Source organism: Hibiscus syriacus, unplaced genomic scaffold (assembly GCF_006381635.1).
Source record: "Hibiscus syriacus cultivar Baekdansim isolate YM2019G1 unplaced genomic scaffold, ASM638163v2 tig00110940_pilon, whole genome shotgun sequence".
Classification (NCBI taxonomy): domain Eukaryota; kingdom Viridiplantae; phylum Streptophyta; class Magnoliopsida; order Malvales; family Malvaceae; genus Hibiscus; species Hibiscus syriacus.
In genome coordinates, this window is record NW_024062923.1 from 2,515,209 (window position 1) to 2,534,035 (window position 18,827).

At 33.2% G+C, this 18,827-nt stretch overlaps 2 protein-coding genes and 1 pseudogene across 2 annotated transcripts; 2 read left to right on the top strand and 1 right to left on the bottom strand.

Moving 5' to 3' along the window:
• The first annotated feature begins 2,346 nt into the window (after window positions 1-2,346).
• Window positions 2,347-8,263, top strand: LOC120147511 (high affinity nitrate transporter 2.7-like). Its single transcript, XM_039160869.1, has 2 exons — window positions 2,347-2,608; window positions 7,671-8,263. Exons 1-2 carry the CDS (start codon window positions 2,347-2,349, stop codon window positions 8,261-8,263), a joined length of 855 nt encoding a protein of 284 aa, XP_039016800.1.
• Window positions 8,264-12,285: 4,022 nt separating this feature from the next.
• Window positions 12,286-16,680, top strand: LOC120147665 (glycosyltransferase BC10-like). Its single transcript, XM_039160979.1, has 11 exons — window positions 12,286-12,732; window positions 12,992-13,105; window positions 13,818-13,918; window positions 14,053-14,124; window positions 14,696-14,777; window positions 14,915-14,995; window positions 15,310-15,348; window positions 15,468-15,533; window positions 15,847-15,996; window positions 16,279-16,407; window positions 16,539-16,680. Exons 1-11 carry the CDS (start codon window positions 12,490-12,492, stop codon window positions 16,578-16,580), a joined length of 1,119 nt encoding a protein of 372 aa, XP_039016910.1. The 5' UTR covers window positions 12,286-12,489; the 3' UTR covers window positions 16,581-16,680.
• A 517-nt stretch (window positions 16,681-17,197) lies between these two features.
• Window positions 17,198-17,946, bottom strand: LOC120147641 (annotated as a pseudogene).
• Between the last annotated feature and the right edge of the window lie 881 nt (window positions 17,947-18,827).

Sequence of the window (18,827 nt, forward strand, 5' to 3'; positions counted from 1 at the left end):
TTAAAATAATTAGTATAAAAATACATTTAACCCTTAATAGTATATAAAATACTTCTTACTATATTTTCAGGTAAATTGATGTGACCTGATTAGCTTACACCAAAATAAATTGAAGATTTTATATAAATATAAATTATAAAATTATTTAAGGTAAACTACATGTTTAATACCACCTAAATTATCAGTTTTATTTTATTTTAGTATTTAAACTTTTATTTGTTTCAAAATTATATATAACATTTACTTTTAGTTTCACCGTCGTTAAAAACTTAACAGAACTATTGCACGTGACATTTTTATGGTAAATTACATCATTTATAACTTAACTATCTTCTCACTCCTATTTTGGTTACTAAAGTTTAAAATTTTTCAATTTAACTACTCAAGTTTCAAATTGTTCATGTTTTAATCACTCTAATTTATTTTATTAATCATTTTTGTGACATGACATTTTTTATTATTATTTTATTAATATATAATTAAAATAAAAAATTAAATTTGAAATTTACAGTGATTAAATTATGAGTAATTTGAAAGTTAAATAATTAGATTAAAATATTAAACTTCAGTGATCAAAATAGGAGTGAGAAGATAGTTGAGTGATAAACGATGTAATTTACCCATAAAAAATGACATTTTGTAACAGTTCTGCTAAGTTTTTAACGAAACTAAAAAGTATATGTTAGGTATGATTTCGAAACAAATGAAAGTTTAGGTACTAAAAATAAATAAAACTGATAGTTTATGTACTAAATGTGTAGTTTATCCAAATATTTATAAATTCAATAATCAACCATTTTTATTATATAATTTTTTTCATATTTTAATTGTTTTATAGTTTTTTAAAATTAAAATTAATAATTTCTAGTTTAATGGAGAGACTGACATGTGATCTTATACTAAAGATGTAAAGTTAAGAATTTTTATTAGAAATTGACGTTATTATGTTAAAAAATTCTCAAATAATTAATTATTTGTAAAAATAATCTCCAATCAATTTTTTTAGAAAAATGACATCGTCGCGTTTTGCAAAAAACGATTATGACCTCGTGTTTTATGAAACGTGAGTTCCGTGTATTTATAGTGTTCTTTAATTCATAAATTAAATGAATTTATCTGAAATATTGATGGATTTCGCGTTTTGCAAAATGCGAAATCTTTAAAACACTTTTTGTAGAACGTGAGATAGTCCTGTGTGGGTAGTTTAAGAGTTATTTTTTAAATAATGTTGTTTGGGGGGTTATTTTTCAAATAATTAATTGTTGAGGGTTTTTACTTAAAATTACCATAGAAATTTAAGAGTATGAAACTATTAAGTTTAAAAAATATATAAAATTAAATTATCACCACAACATAGAAAAAATTATTTAAATTATATAAAATTTAAAATTTTAAGAATACAACCACACTCCAACAATTCTCAATCTAGCCTAATCAGATATCCAAATCGTAAGTACAAATGCATTGAATCATTCATTCATCCCATTTAGACGGGAAATCGAACGAGGAATTACTGCGTTCAACAGTATTGTCTGCTTCCCCGAAATCAAAAGAGACTTTGTCACTGGCTTTTACTTTTAGCCAGAAAATGATGCACACCACATGTGTTTTCCAGCTTTATATATATCCACCGTACGAAAATACAAAATTAATTTGAAAAAACATATATCTTTTTTTGGGGGCACATATGATATTAGATCATATTGTATTGGAAATAAAGAAATAAAAATATATGTACTGTATTTATATATAATATTCAAATTGTATATTATTGTTTAGTATATTATAAAAGATTTTCTTTCATCACGAATAGGATTGGATTTATGATAAATAATATTTTGGTATATTTCAAAATTTTAAAATTAAACAAATAAAATTCCTTTTGTAAATTCAAACATGTTTGTGAACAAGAAAGAATTAATTTTTTTAATAGTCTAAGATTATCTATTTATAATTTTTTTAATTAATCATAATGAATATACGTCTTGTAGAGGTTGTTATTGGAACTTACGATCTTTAAGAAAAATAATACCTCTTTTAATTATTTAGAATACTTGATGGGTTGAGAACTAAATTATATTTAAAAGGAAAACGATTTCAATGCGTGTATATAACGGATAAGAATTACAATGATCTGTTTGTGTTAACATAACGGATAAAAAATACAATGAGTTGATAAACTTATTCCATTGCCATTTAGGCAAGAGAATCCGAATTAGCACCATAATACTAAAACATCTATAAATTTAAATTCAGTGATGATCCCAATTTCCTTTCTCCAACGTTAAAAATTGTATGATTTTGAGGAGTTGATATCGAACTCAGGATGCACCATAAGCTCCTTCAATGGAACTTTCTTCTCCAAGAAACAACAGAGCCACTGAATTTCACCCTTTTTCCACTTCACCACCTCACATGCTTGCCTTCCACGTCGCATGGCTATCCTTGTTCTCTTGTTTCTTTTCCACCTTTTCAATTCCTCCCCTTATTCCAATAATTCGTCAAAACCTCAACCTCTTAGCTGTCGACGTCGGCGCTGCCGGTAAAGCCACTTTTGTCAGCTCCATCTTCTTCCTCCTAGCCATGGGACCCGTCTGTGACCTCGTCGGTGTTGCGGAAGACGACTATCGGATAGAGTAAAATCGCAACTGATAATTTGAGAAAATAAAAATGAAGATAAAAGAGACACAAATTTTACGTGAAAACCCCTAAATAATATAGGGTAAAAACCACGGGCAACAGTAGAAGAATTTCACTATGAGAAAATAGGAATTACAACTTCTCTCGATCTACCAAGGAGAAAACAATGATAATTCTCTCTTGATAAAAAGGAGAAAACAACTCTCAAGAAACTCTCTAAATTCTCTGATATTGGGAGAAAGCTAGAATGATTTAGGATGGTTTTGAAGCTAAATGAGTTAGGGTATTTATAGTTTAAGCTTAAGACTATTTTGTAAATACCCTAAATTACAATGACTAAATTTTGATTATACCATTTAGCAAATTTCAACAATTGTGTACTCCTTTTGACCATTGCACCGAATTGTGCATTAATGCACCGTTTTCGGTGCTGACTTTTTAGCAATCTCCCACTTGAAGATTTGATTGGAATAATCATATCTTCACACCATTCTTTCTACCTTGTACCATCATGTTGCTTACGTTCCTGACAGGCCACAAGAGGATCGACACCAAGTAAATTTATCAACATTGATTGCCTTTTTCATGAAATCTGTTATGTTATCTTTGGTATGGATTTTCTGCATATCTATTGTCCATTCTTCCACCTTTTCACGAATCAAATAGTATTGAACTCGTATGTGTTTTTTCCTTGAATGAAATGTTGGATTCCTTGCTAGATGCAAGGAGCTTTGACTGTCACAAAACAAAGAGACATACTCTTGATTATGCCCAAGCTTCTCCAATAGCATCTTCAACCAAATTGCTTCTTTATTGGCTTGTGTAGCTGCTACATATTCTGCTTCTATTGTGGATGTAGCCACAACTGACTGTAATTTTGAAACTCAGCTTATAGCTCCACCAGCAACTTTGAACATATCCTATAGTAGATTTGTTTTTATCCAAATCCTTGCATAGTCAGAATCAACATACTCATTAATAAGTAAATTTGATATTCTGTAACATAATGCAACATTTGAGGTCCCTTTGATGTATCTCATGATCCTCTTTAATGTATTTCAATGCTCTTTGCCTGGATTCGCCATATACCGAATAACCACTCTCACTGCTTGTGCAATGTCTAGTCTTGTACATATCATAGCGAACATTAAACTTCCCACTGTCGATGCATATGGTACTCGAGACATCTCCATCCTCTCTTCTTCACTGCTAGGACTCATACTGGAGGATATTATGAAGTTAATAGGAAGAGGGGTAGAAATTGGCTTACAATCTTGCATGTTGAATCTTGACAAGATCTTCTTCAAGTAATTCTTTTGTGAAGCCAAATCTTCCTATTACTTCTGTCTCGGTGAATTTGCATCCCTAGAATCTTGTTTGTTGATCCCAAATCCTTCATTTCAAATTCCCTAGCCAGTTGTGCCTTCAATTTTTCAATATGATCTTTGTTGGGTCCTGCAACCAACATGTCATCCACATACAACAACAATATAACAAAATCGTTATCACCAAACCTCTTGAAATAAGCACAAGGGTCTGTATTAAGTCTGTTGTATCCAAGGCACATAATGAAGGAATCAAATATCTTATACCAACACCTCGGTGCCTGCTTTAGACCGCATAGAGATTTGTTCAACCTGCAGACCAAGTTATTTTTTCTTTTTCTTCAAAACCTTCAGGCAGGAGCATGTAAATTTCTTATTCAAGATTTCCATGAAGAAAAGCTATTTTAACATCTAGTTGCTCTAGATGTAAATTTAATGTAGAACACATTGCCAATACTACTCGGACTGTTGTTAGTCGAACCATGGGAGAAAATATTTCATTGAAATCAATACCTTCTTTTTGAGCATATCCTTTGACCACCAATCTTGCACGATACCTCTCCACTTGGTTGTCACCATTTCGCTTGATTTTGAAGACCCATTTGTTACCAATTGGCTTTCTTCCTTGTGGTAGTGGCACAAGGTCCCATGTATTATTTTTATGAATGGCTTCAATTTCTTCTTGCATCTCCATCATCCACAGTGAAACATCTGAGCTGTTAATTGCCTCCTGGTATGTTAAAAGGCAGTATGCAATATTTTCTTCTATAACATAATCTGAGTTCCAATTGGGATGTCTTCTCACACGATCTGATTGACGAGTTGTTGGAGCTTCAGAACTCTCTAGTTCTTATTCATCATGTGTTGGTTCTGCTTCATAAGAATCTCTTTATTCAACCTCCTTTTTCCACATGTATCTTGTAGTCTTTGACTTTTCAGTGCTATCATCATCTTCTTTTCTTTGTATTTTATCTTCTACAAAAATAACATCCCTGCTAATGATCACTTTGCGGGCAGTGGGATCCCACAAGTGATACCCCTTTACACCATCAGCATACCCCAAGAATTTGTATTTCCTGGATTTTGGATCCAACTTTGAAATTTCTTGGGAGTTGTACATCACGTACACAATACTTCCAAATACATGGAGGTTTGAATAATCAGATGGTTTACCAGTCCACATCTCCATTGGTGTCTTCAGCTCTATTGCAGTTGATTCGATTCACTAAATAACAGGCGATATTGACTGCTTCTGCCCAGAATAATTTTTCTAGGTCTGCATCCCTTAACATTGCTCTTGTTTTTTCTAACAAGGTTTTGCTCATCAGCTATGCCACTCCATTTTGTTGAGGAGTGTTCGCCATTGTGAACTGTCTTTTGATGCCTTATTTCCTGCAAAAGTCATCAAATTCTTCGCTTGTGTATTCTCTTCCATTATCTGTTCTGAAACACTTGATCTTATTTCCAAAATCAAGTTCCACCCACGCTTTAAAGTTTTTGAAAGTTGAAAGCACATCTGACTTCTTCTTAATAGGGTACACCTAACATCTCCTATAGTAGTCATCAATAAATGAGACAAAGTATTTTGCTCCACGTAGGGATGTAACTGGTGCTTGCCATACGTCAGAATGAACCAATTCTAAAACACTTTTACCTCTAGAATTTGACGTGTTGAATTTCAACCATTTCTGCTTACTTGTTATGCAATGCTCACACAAAGTAAGTGATACATTTGTTAAGCCTGGAAGTAGCTTTTGCTCCACAAGGACTTTCATTCCTTGTTCTGATATGTGTCCAAGTTTCTGATGCCATAGCATTGCAGAATCTGAATTATATGAGGCAACAGAGGCTTCTGCTTCTAGTAAAGTCTCTCCCTTCAGCATGTACAAGTTTATTGCTATCTTTTCACCTTTCAGCACCACAAGCGCTCCACAGAACACCTTCATGATTCCTTTTCGTGTTTCAATCTTGCTTGCATTATTATTCAACAATCCGTATGATAATAAATTTTTCTTCAGGTCTTTCACGTGCTGTACATCTCGAACAACTTTAATTGTTCCATCATACATCTTTAATTTGATGGTTCTAATGCCAATGATCTCTAAGGCATGATCATTGCAACTATACACAGATCCTCCTGAGACAAGCTCATAATGATGAAATCATTCTCTTCTTGAGGTCATGTGATATGTTTCTCCCGAATCAATGAGTCATATATCTGTAAATCGTTTTCTTCCTTCCACGGTTATTGACGCTTCACAGCATAGAGCATCTCCATCATCTGAAGTCTTTGTTGTATTGCCTTGTGGATTGGAGTTTTTATTTAGACTCCAACAATCCTTCTTCAAGTGACCATTCTTTCAACAATTATAGCACTTTAAATTCTTCTTTCTTCTCGACTTCGATCTACCATGTTTGTGACTGCTACTTTGATGACGTTTTGTTGATCTCCCTTTCATCGTTGTCAATGCTTCTGCTTGTTGCAGATTTACTTGTTTGTCTTCCTTGTTCTTGCGCCGTTTTCTTCTTGTAGAACAACAGTTGCAACGTCATCGAAGACTAGACTGATGACATTACTGTTTGTCAAGTTGATGATGAGTTGATCATACGAATTCGGTAGACTTTGAAGTAGAAGTTCAGCACGTTCTTGTTCTCCTATTTTACAGCTTAAGGAAGTAAGCTGAGAAAATAAAGTGTTCAGTGTATTTAAGTGCTCTGTTACTGAAGTAGATTCTGGCATACGGAGAGTGTACAATTTTCTCTTAAGGAAAATTTTATTGTGCAGCGATGTGGCCTCGTACAGTTTGGTTAGATGATCCATATCTCCTTAGATGTCTTCTTTTCCTCGATGCTTGACAATACTTCATCTGCTAATGCTAGATGAAAGTTTGTCATAGCATTCCCGTCCATTTCGATCCATTTGTTGTCATCTGTGAAATCCATCGGCCTTTCACTGATACCTGCTAGACAACTGTCTTTCCTCAAGATTACATTCATCTTCAATTTCCACAATGAGAAATTTCTCCCATTGAATTTTTCAATATCAAATTTCGTTGTCATAGTTCTATTACAGATAGCTATCACTATTTCACTATCGTGAATAGTTCTCTGTAACCTTCAAAGAATGGGTAATACCTTCTTACTTTCTTATGTTGGAGGATCCACCTTTTGGTGGCAACCACAAAGACAATAAATAGATATTACACACTCTAATCTGACTCTGATATCAATTGTTGCGGAAGACGGCTATCGGATAGAGCAAAATTGCAACTGATAATTTGAGAAAATAAAAATGAAGATAAAAGATACACAAAATTTACGTGGAAAACCCCTAAATAATATAGGGTAAAAACCACGGGCAACGGTATAAGAATTTCACTATGAGAAAATAGGAATTACAACTTCTCTCGATCTACCAAGGAGAAAACAATGATAATTTTCTCTTGATAAAAAGGAGAAAATAACTCTTAAGAAACTCTCTAAATTCTCTAGTATTGGGAGAAAGCTATAATGATTTGGGATGATTTTGAAGCTAAATGAGCTAGGGTATTTATAGTTGAAGCTTAAGGACTAATTTGTAAATACCCTAAATTACAATGACTAAATTTTAATTATACCATTTAGCAAATTTCAACAATTGTGTACTCCTTTTGACCATTGCACCGAATTGTGCATTAATGCACCATTTTCGGTGCTGACTTTTAGCAATCGGTCCACGTATCGCCTCCGCCACTCTCTCCATCCTCATTGCTCCAATAGTTTTAGCCACCGCTTTCATTTCATCACCATCTTCTTTCATCCTGGTACGGTTCCTCGTAGGTTTCAACTTCGTGGCCAACCAGTTTTGGATAAGCTCAATATTCCCCACCTCCCTCGTCGGCGTCGCTAACGGTTTCTCTGTCGGTTGGGCTAGCATGGGAGCCGGTATCGCTCAGTTAATCATGCCCCTCTTGTTTTCCCTCGTGAAATCCTTTAACGTACCGGAAAACACCGCATGGAGGGTCGTTTTCGTCTTCCCGGCGACTTTCCAAGCTATAACAGCGGTACTGGTCTTAGTTTACAGCCAAGAACTCCCACGTGAGAACCATGAGAATTTGAAAAAGGTTTCCAACAAGCCAAATGAGAGTTTTCTGGAAGTTATTTTTAATGGATTGATGAACCATAGAAGGTGGATACTAGGCTTAATATACGCTTTCACTTTTGGGGTGGAGATGACAATGGATAATATCATTGCTCAGTATTTTTACTATATATTTGGCATTGTTCCTTTCGTTTCCAAAAGGTACGATCAGAGATGAATAAGAGGTTGGCGAGAATGGTTACCTTAAAATTTAAAAAATTTCAACCTTTCATATATTGTATTAATAATTTAATCTAATTTTCTAAGATTTTATAAATTCATTTTTATTATAAAATTTTATATCCATCTCTTAATACAATTAATACGATAGAAAAATCAAACTCAAATTCGACTTAGCAGGTCACTGGGAGTGATATCAGGGATGACAGGAAGTGGAGGCAAATTGGGAGAAGTTGTGACACAGAGGCTGTTGTTTGCTCACTGGGAGTGATAATGGGACTTATGATGATTGTTTGTTCACTTCCGATCACCTTAATCTATTTTCCACTGTGGGGAGGCATGTTTTGCACTCCTTATTTCTTCCATGAAACTCCAACTGATGAACAAGATTATCGTCTTCTGGTTTAAGATTAAGAAGAAATATGACTGCAGGTTCCAGACATCGAAGTGGCCAATGGCTAATGTAAAGGAAAGTTGTTGATCAGTCCTCTTTATTTTCATTTTGTAAATTGCAGTGGAACACACAAATGGTTTAAGAAATGAAAGCATTGGAAATGGGAAAATTATAGTATAAAATTTAATATTTGAAATATTAAATAATTAAGAATAAATTTAGATGCGTAATGCCTCAATTCATCCATAAATATATAATCTTAAAAGTTGATATTAAAATTTTAAAGTTTTGTTTTAATTTTTCAAATTAACGTAAAATTATTTTAGAAAAATTCCTTTTAACTATTTTGAGACTATATTAGAAATTAGTGTTCACTTCTTGAAAAAACACTCACTATTTTAATCTTTAATTAAAGAAATAATATTATTTAAAAAATTAAAACTATGGTTATCTGAATTATTTAAAAATATGAGATTGATACTGTAATAATAACTAATTAGTAAATTGTAGTCTCCTGTAATAATAAATGTGAAATCGTTATCTCATGTCAACAAGTTTATCTAATTTTTTTATTAAAAAATTGAAAAATATCATTGTATGATGCAAACGATTTTAGGGAGTTACTTAGTTCATGTTTAGGACGGACACATGATTTTATGTTAAAAAATAAATTTATAAATTTTAATTAATAAAAAAATTATAAAATTTTAGAATGACAAAAATATATTTTAAATAAAAAATATCTAAAATATTAAAATTTTTATGAAGACAACCACCCTTATCTATCCCTCTAGGTCTATCCTTCTTGGTGACGACTTCCCCTATGTATACATGCATGATAGATGACAGACCAAGAAGTGACTGAGGCAGCATGGATGGTAAACACTATATATGTGGATTAAATGGGTAAAAGAAGTGATTTGAGTTGAGAGGAAAATGAAGTATTGAGTAGTAGCATATCAAGTGAAGAGGAAAATATTTTACGAGTATTTTTCATTAAGTTTTAAAGTAAATTTTAACATATTTAGGGTGCATTTGAAAATGCTGTTTTAAAATATTTTTAATTAAAAAATTTGTTCTGATCATAAAATCAATGTAAAACAGATAAATTTTTTTAAAAAAATATAATATAAACAATATTTCAAACCAACCACACAAACTAAAACTAAAATTAAAATTATGATAAAAGAAGTTTTATCGGCATAAGTTATAGACAGCAAATGCATGAACTGTTGGGTTACTTAATATGCAAAGATCTCAACTTTCATAACCCGTTGGATCCTTATATTCGATCCTGAAAACTTAAGTTTTAATTACATCCATGAGTTCATAGAGCTGCATTTGCTTGTTCCGGCACAAGCTGCACCCTCATCGGCATCTCCGTCTACACGGCTCAAGCTTACTTAGCACGAGATTGGATTCACGATTTTTGCTAACCCCATTCGGGAACTGTTCGAGCCCTCCATTTTTGAAGCTCGAACTACACTTCGCTGAAAATTTTCTGATTTTAGAATGGTCTCTTTGAAGTTTTGGGGATTTGAAGGATGTCCATGTAGATTTCCCTGCAGTCTCATCAACTGAAGAACTGTAATTTAAAGGACTTAATTGAAAAAAAGATTATATAATTCTTGACGAAACGAGAATTCAAAATTATTCGATAGACATTGCTGGAGGCTGCAGCGAAACTCACGATACTTTGGTGGACGCTTTCGGTATGAGAAAGAAGGAGCCAACGACGTTGCATCAAATTCCAATATTTTGGGTTAAAGGACACTTGAGCCCAACTATTAAATGGGCCTATCTTCGTCTCTTTGAAGTTTAATAAGTCCTTTAATACAAGTCGAGTTTTGGATAAAAAAATTAATTTGAAATGATAAATTTTCTCATACAATGTAATTGAAAAAAAGATTTACTCATATGAGGGGTTGGAAAAATTATTTTCTCATCTAAGCTTATTGTTACAATACATTATAAAAGACGTCTAAATTATCTAACGACTATTGAAAGACTTCGGGATTAGACGGTTTCTTTAAGAATGCACCGTTTGAACTTCAACATTTGTTAACTTGTGAGCATGCATACATCTTGAAAGAAGATGTCATGTCTTTTCTACGTCTTTATGAAAATATTAGGTGATCCATATGATATTTTTACAACATTGTAAAAACCATTCTATTTAAAAGAACAAATTTAAAAAAATTATTTCCCAAAAAACAATATGACAATCATTTTGTCCGTTGAAATTATAAAAAGTCTTCTAAAAGAGGTGCAAAAGATGATGATTCAGAAAGACAAAATGGTGGTTCTCTTTCATGGTTGTTGAAAGCAAGGAGGTCGATAAATCACACTGTTTTGGCATTGACCCCCTAATGATTTTAGTGAGGAAGGCTTTACTTAGCCGATACCCCACTTTTAGTGGTTGCATTTCTTTAGGGTTAATAAACCCTTTTCTATTCATCAAGGGGACTCACCAAATAAGTCTTTAACAACCAGTTAGTTAGCACCTCGTGCTCTCAATTAATTTATTTCTCATCACAGCTAAACACAAAGTTATAATCAATGTCATTTCATGTTTGTTTTCTTTAACCTCTAAAGCAACTCATTTTAGTTATAATCATTGCTCCTCTTATAAAAGGAAAATGATTAAGCAATAGCACATAAATAGAGATACGCCAAGAGGAGTATCAAAAGTTAATTGTTATTTTTAAAAATTTAAATTATTATATATTTTAGATTTTTTTTTGGCAAAAGGGTCACATTTGTCTCTATAGTAGACCTAATTTTCACCTCTATCGTATTTTCGCATCAATCTAGCTTTCGAAATTATTTAATTGTATTATTTTATACTCTACCCCTAACTTAAAACCTTAAATCAAGAGTTTTAAGTCAGAGTTTAAGGTTTAGGGTTTATAGTTTAAGGTTTAGGGTTTATAGTTTAAAGGTTACGAGGTTATGGTTTAAAGTTTAGAGTTATCAATTTAGGGTTTTAAGTTAGAGATAGGGTATAGAATGATGCAATTAAATAATTTTGAGGGCTAAATTGATACGAAAATATAATAGGGACAAAAATTATAAATTAGATCTACTACATGGACAAATGTGACCCTTAAGTCTATTTTTTATATGTTTTATTAATAACCTATTTTCGTCCTTTAATTTTATAAATTTATATTTTTATAAAATTTTAAAAATTCACTCCATAATATAAAATTTTACGTTCATCCCTTAACATAAGGTATAGTGCAACAATGTAAATGAAATATTAAGTAAAATGATTTGGTGAAAAAATTCATGATATAATTTTTTAATTTATATAAAACTAGAATTAATATTTTTTATCAAAAAAATTACATTTATTAACATGCCAATTATAACACGTTAAGCCTATTGTACGAACAATAATTTTATTAACTAAATATTGTTTTTTAATTATTGTCCTGAAAAGGAAGAAAATGAAGGCTAGTTGATCTGTGTTGAAAAGGGATCAGATCTCCTACATCTCACGCAAGCTTTAGTAAAAGAACTGTCTTCCCTTTACGACTCCCGCATCGGAGGTCGAAGTTCCTTCACTTTCTTCAAAAGCCACCCTAGCTTTCATCATCACTCATCACATTTTCCCACATTAGTTTCCTTTCCACTCTCTCTCCAAACAAACAAAGTACTAATTCGTTTCCTTTTTCCCTTTCAAATTCTCAACAAAATTCAACTGATTTTGAAGCTCTCACGCACGGAAGAGCGAGAGGAGTAAGTAAAAAATGGCGGCGACGGTGTTGTCGTTGTTGTTGAAGTGAGAGAAACGAAAGATAAATAAATAAGTAAAGGAAGAAATAATGAGTGCGATGAAGCGAAAACCGGTACAGCAGAAATCGCAAATTAGATGGAAGAGGAAGGTTTTGGCGGTGCTTTTAGTGTCGCTTTGTATGGCGAGTTTAGTGTTAGTGGAGACGCAGTACTCTCGGATTGTCTCGTTGGCTTCTTTACGACATCGTTTCACCGGCAACCCGAAGATCGCCTTCCTTTTCATCGCCAGGAATCGGCTTCCTCTCGATATGATTTGGGATGCTTTTTTCAAGGTACTTCAATTTAATGCTTTTAATTATTCATGAATTTAATAAAATCCTGCTTAATACGGATGCTTTGTAGTGTGCTTTACTATGTTTCCAATTTTAGCATTTATGGATAAGTTTGTTATATTTTCGTTTTAGCTGCATTTTTCTCGAAATACTTACTAAATATTTTTATAGATTGAATATTAGAGAAGTTATGATGCCTCTATTTTGAATTATGGTCCTGATCATTAAGTATTTTTTTTTTAATTTTTTATTTTTGCAGGGAGAAGAGAACAGATTTTCAATTTATGTTCATTCTAGGCCTGGCTTTTTGTTAAACAGAGGAACAACGAGATCCGCTATTTTTTTGAATCGGCAAGTTAACGATAGTATACAGGTTATTTTTTCTACTGTTTTTTATGACTTCAGTTTTTTTTATTATAATTAAAAGAAATTCCAATTTTTTTTTTATTGACAGATGCAATTGATGCTTTGTTTCGGTGTCTATAAATGTGTTTATGATATCACTTGTCTTCATTCTAGTGCTTATGCTGATATTGCAACTGTAAATAACATGTTGAATTTTGATTTCCTGAGGTTTTACTGACATGGTAGGGAAGATTGTGTTATAAATTTTGCTTTTCAAATACTAGAAGTTTCAATTGAAGCCACGAACCAGTAACAACCTTCCTGGTGCTGCCTTAAGGCCAATCTGTTGTTGCACGGACTTGTTAATTGTGACTCATCTTTTCCGTGAATGGAAAATGTACTATTTTCAATATGATATTATCAACTTGTTTGCCATACATGACCCGTGGAGTTGTTGGCCAATTGCCGAAGGATCTGATGCTTAACTTGAGACCTATGATAGCTAAACCAGAAGATATGAGGGTAGAATTACAATCACTTTAGATTCTAACATTAGGATAGAGTTGTTATACTGACATGTTTGTTGGTGTATGTTATGGATGTATCTGAAATTTTTGTGGAGCCTTTTGTCTGAAAACCTATCACTTCTGCAATCAATCATAACTGGTGATAGAAACTGAACTAACGTATTTCTGTTTTTCTTGACATGATAAGATTTTATTTCATGTGTTCTATTTCAGGTAGATTGGGGAGAAGCGACTATGATTGAGGCTGAGCGTATATTACTTAGACATGCATTAACAGATCGTTATAACGAACGCTTTGTTTTTGTCTCGGATAGGTGAGGATTGATCTCTATGGTGATTGTTCTATAAAAGCTTTATTTGTATTGTTTTCATTTTCAAAGCTAAGAGAATGCTCCTTTTTTGAAAATGTGATATCTAACAATGCTTCAGTTAATTGGTTTCCTCTCAGCTGCATACCTATTTATAACTTCAGTTACATGTATGACTATATCATGTCTACACCAACTAGTTTTGTTGACAGGTTAGTGGAACTTGGAGTTCCAATTTTTCGACGCATTTCTTGTATTTTCCATGCTATCCATTATTAATGTATATATTTGGAATACAAATTTACAACTAAAATTTAAAGTGTTCAAATGGTTTCATGATAGAGCTTAGTCTTATGTCACTTATAGAGCAAAATGGTGATTAAATAATAACTTTTCGGCTGCATTTACATTTCTTATGTATTTTTTCCCTGCATATTTGAAAGGTGTTGTATATTACATTGTGATGCTTTCTCTGTCAGTAAGAAAAAGCTAAAGACCTGATTCTTGACCAAAAAACTGAGAAAGTATACTCTGTACATACTTGTGTCATTTCACCTTTTCGTATAATATTTATATTTCTGACCTAACTAGTTTTTTTCCATGATAACCTTGCTATGAGGAATAGATATTAAACTTAAAATGAGTTTTAATACTTTATTCTGAACTAGCTTTAAGATGCACCAATATTGTCGTCTAACTGGAATCAACTGGCTAATAACAAATATAAGCTTCTACGAGTCTTTGAAGATTTTCTTTCTGAAAGTTCTTATGATTTGTGAGCAGCTTTGCTGATACAAAAGAGGGTCGATACAACCCAAAAATGGATCCTGTTATTCCTGTTTACAACTGGAGGAAAGGATCTCAGGTAATGGTTAAGCTTCTGTAATCGACATTTTCCAATGTTTTAATCGATAGAAAAGAAAGTAAAATAGTATGTATACTTGTTGCAAGAACTTTGCTGTGGTATGACCATAATCGTCGTATGATATGCTTATCTTGCAGTGGGTTGTGCTAACAAGAAAGCATGCAGAGGTGGTTGTAAATGATACTACAGTCTTTCCAATGTTCCAACAACATTGCAAGGCAAGTTGTATTTATGACTGCTGGCCTTTTTATTATTTTAAGAAGATCGTGGTCTTTGTAGTCACAGAATGTTGTGACTCTTTGAGCATTTCACGCTAACATTAATGCTTCCTTTACATGTTTTGAGAATGAAGGGGAACTTTGCTCAATGGAGTGATGTTTTGGCTCCATTGCAAGCTTAACATGGCGAATTATAGTTCCTTCTCTCAACGGGCCATTTCTTTAATAACATAATAAATCAAATGATCTGAGAAGTTTCCGTGGTTTTTATTATATGCTATTTTCTCATATTGTACCTAATCAATAATCTGCAGAGGAAATCCTTGCCGGAGTTTTGGCGAGATCGTCCCTTTGTAAGTATGAAATATCATTTTTATATATCATCAATATGATTTCACATGCTGTTCGAATTTCTTTGTACATTTTAAGCGTTCTAATAGATGGAATGATCTTATCAATCTATAATGAGCAGCCATCTGATCCTGCAAAGGAGCACAATTGTATACCTGATGAACATTACGTTCAGACATTACTTGCGGTAAGAATTTGTCTGAAGTCTGAACCGCCCCTTGTCTACATTTTTAGTTCTTGAGTTGATATAAAATGTCTCCTTTTACTGGAAAATAATATTCCGAATTGCTACTGAGTCACTACAACTACCAAATATCCAAAGAATGTTAAATTTTTCCGTTCTAGCCTACGTTCCCTTTTGATCAGCGAGCATTTCAATTTTACACGTGAAACTTCTTGAAATGAATTGAAGTGCCAATAATCATACTGGTTTTGTCATTCTTTCTTTTGTTTTTCAAATTATTCTCTCTTTGTAATACCATCTCCTTGAAACTATACAGCAAGAGGGTTTTGAAGGAGAAATAACACGAAGATCGTTAATATATTCTGCATGGGATCTTTCAGCCTCTAAAGATCGTGAACGCCGTGGATGGCATCCGGTGACTTATAAGTTTTCCGATGCCACTCCAGAGCTTATTAAATCTATAAAGGTATCTTTTCCCTTCCTTTGAGCTCCTAGATGGTAATGAATTATAAATCTTCGGCTCTCCACATATTTTATATTCAAAGCTAAAAGATCTAGAATGATATTTGGTAGACAGTTGCATTGGTTCGAAACTAATCAATTTAACTAAAAATCATTCCGATGCATACTCGGACATGGTATGAGGATATGATGCTCCTTCAATCAAAATTACACATACCCTTAACAGATACACCCAAATTTGAGTAGCATAGGTTGTATTTGATGAAATGATCGAATACTTATGTAGGATATTGACAATATTTATTACGAGACTGAAAACCGAAGAGAATGGTGCAGTAGCAAGGGGAAGCCAGCCCCGTGCTTTCTTTTTGCAAGAAAATTCACCAGGCCTGCGGCTCTACACCTTCTAAATTTGGTTAGTTTCAATTTTACACGGCTTTCTTAACATGCCTATATATTCGTATCCAACACTCATCTCATAAAATAGTCTCTTAGAACCAACATATGCTTATATGGTTCTTTTGTTTTTTTTCTTCTGTTGAACAGTCGCTTCTAGGTGCTCGCCGTGGAGCAAAAGGTGAAGCTTAACTGCATAAAGGGTAATATTTTCTATACTTTGTCTAATGTTAGGTAGGTTTTGTCAGGCTTAACATGTATTTTTGCAGTAAAAAATAATGGAGGGTGGTGTTACCCTGTAAATTAGAATGGAAATGAAATCTAAAGTGTGTTGCTTTACAATAAAAATATCATTTTTTTAATGAAAATTAGAATTGTTGTATCGTTGCATTATTTTTTTCATTTATGTTTTTTAATCAATCTTAAGATATGCTATTTGACTCATCAAAAACATATTTTATAAATATATATATATTTTAATAATTTATTGTAAGTAACTATATACAAATTAATAATATTTAAAACATATATCTTTATGCATTTTTAAATTAAGTTTTAAAAAAAAGTTAATCATTAAATTATATATGTACAAATTAATCTATCGCACTCTTAATTTTGTCGTCAATTACTTCAATTTTTTTTTTTGGTTTGTTTAGAAAAAGGTATGACTATTCCGGATCATCGAGTTTTATAGTATAATCTTCTGTTTCATTCCATTGCTGCCACGGCGAAGATGATAAGAGTAACTACTTGCAGTAACGTGTTAAATGAAAACATTAGATTGAAAACCTTTACTAATACACATACACAAATGGAATTGAACGCAAAAAAAGTAAAACCCCAACATAATTACATTCGTCACTCAAAACACATCCACAAATAAACACAAAGTACTACACCATCCATCACCAACACCACTTTATTGTTGCTTATTATATACGTAATTACCCACCTTCAACTTCATGTCCTGGCAGTGGTAACCTGTCCCTCGTGAGCCTTGCTCTCGATCTTCTGCCCCGCTTCCTTTGTCTTTGACCCCACATACCCTGCCATATCCTGCATCCTCCTCCTTGCCTCCTCCAAGTCCATCTGCTCCGTCCCCGTCGCATGCCTCAGCCTGTTCAACACGTAATTCAACGATGACAACCCCGTCAACCCGAATGCTCCGGACGACAAGAACCCCATCACGGCCATCGAAATGACTATGATGGCCGGGACCAGAATCGGGCTGAAGATTAGGAAGAGCGGTGTCGCTAGTAATAGCCCGATAACGGTACCGGCCAGTGTTAGCCCCGATAACGCAAGCAGTGTGCCACTGACGGGGAGAAGTGTGAGGACCGCTAGAACTTGGGAAGTGGCGGTCCACTACTGTGATAGTTCTTCCCAACACCACCGTAACCGACCCCAGCCGAGTTGTCGTAACGGTACTGTGGGTGAACTTGAACCTGCTGAGGCTGGTGGCGGTCACGAATTTCGGCCATTGCTAATAAAAAGATAGCAAAGCTTTATAAAATATATATAGAGAGAGAGTTTGAAAGCGAAAGTGCAAGATGAGATGGAGAGGAATGAGGCAACGGGGGGGGGGGGGGGGTTATGGAGGAAAGGGGAAGTTTAATGAGAAGACACGTAGGGGATGAGATGGCGAGGTGGGGCTTTGCATGGGAAACAAATTGCATTGTGATTCTGTGCCTGAAACTTCAAAGAAAAAAAAAAACCAAAGAGAATCGAATTATGCATGAATCAGACGAATTTAATAATTAAGAAATTTATTATTATTTTTAGAGTTTTAAATTGAGTATCACATATACAAAAATACAAATATTTGTTATCAAAAAATTAAAAAAAAAATTAACATATATTAATTTATATTCGCTCTATATTTATATATAAAAAACTCCACATTCACAAGGCCATTCTGCACAATTGTTGAGTTTTTTTTAAAGGTGCACAAGTGTTGAGTTGTGCTTTCTGGATGGGGACATGTGGGTTTTGCCTTAACTTTAAGTGCCCTTGCCTCGTTCTTTCTAGAATCTGGATTACAAGGAGTGTGTTACTAATACACTTGCTTAACTTGGCTTCAGATTAAATTAATCTAGGTTTTAATCTTTTTCCTAATTAGAATTGTTTAGGATTTGAATATTTTTTTATTTATTATAAATCTGGACAGTTTCTGATTTAAATTATTAATCTCTATGATAAATTAATTGAATTAAATCTTTGAATTTAGATAAAAGTTGACATTTTTAATCCTTAATCATATCATTATATTCATTAACAGATTCAGAAGACCCCTTCACAAACACAAGCAAATCATCAGCAAAGCTGAATTCACTTACACTTGGGGGTGGTATTGAAAAATTTGATAAGCACGAGCAAGATTTAAGAGTCGAGAGAGGACACTCGTTAAAATAATGAATACGTTCCTTGCCTAACGTCTTT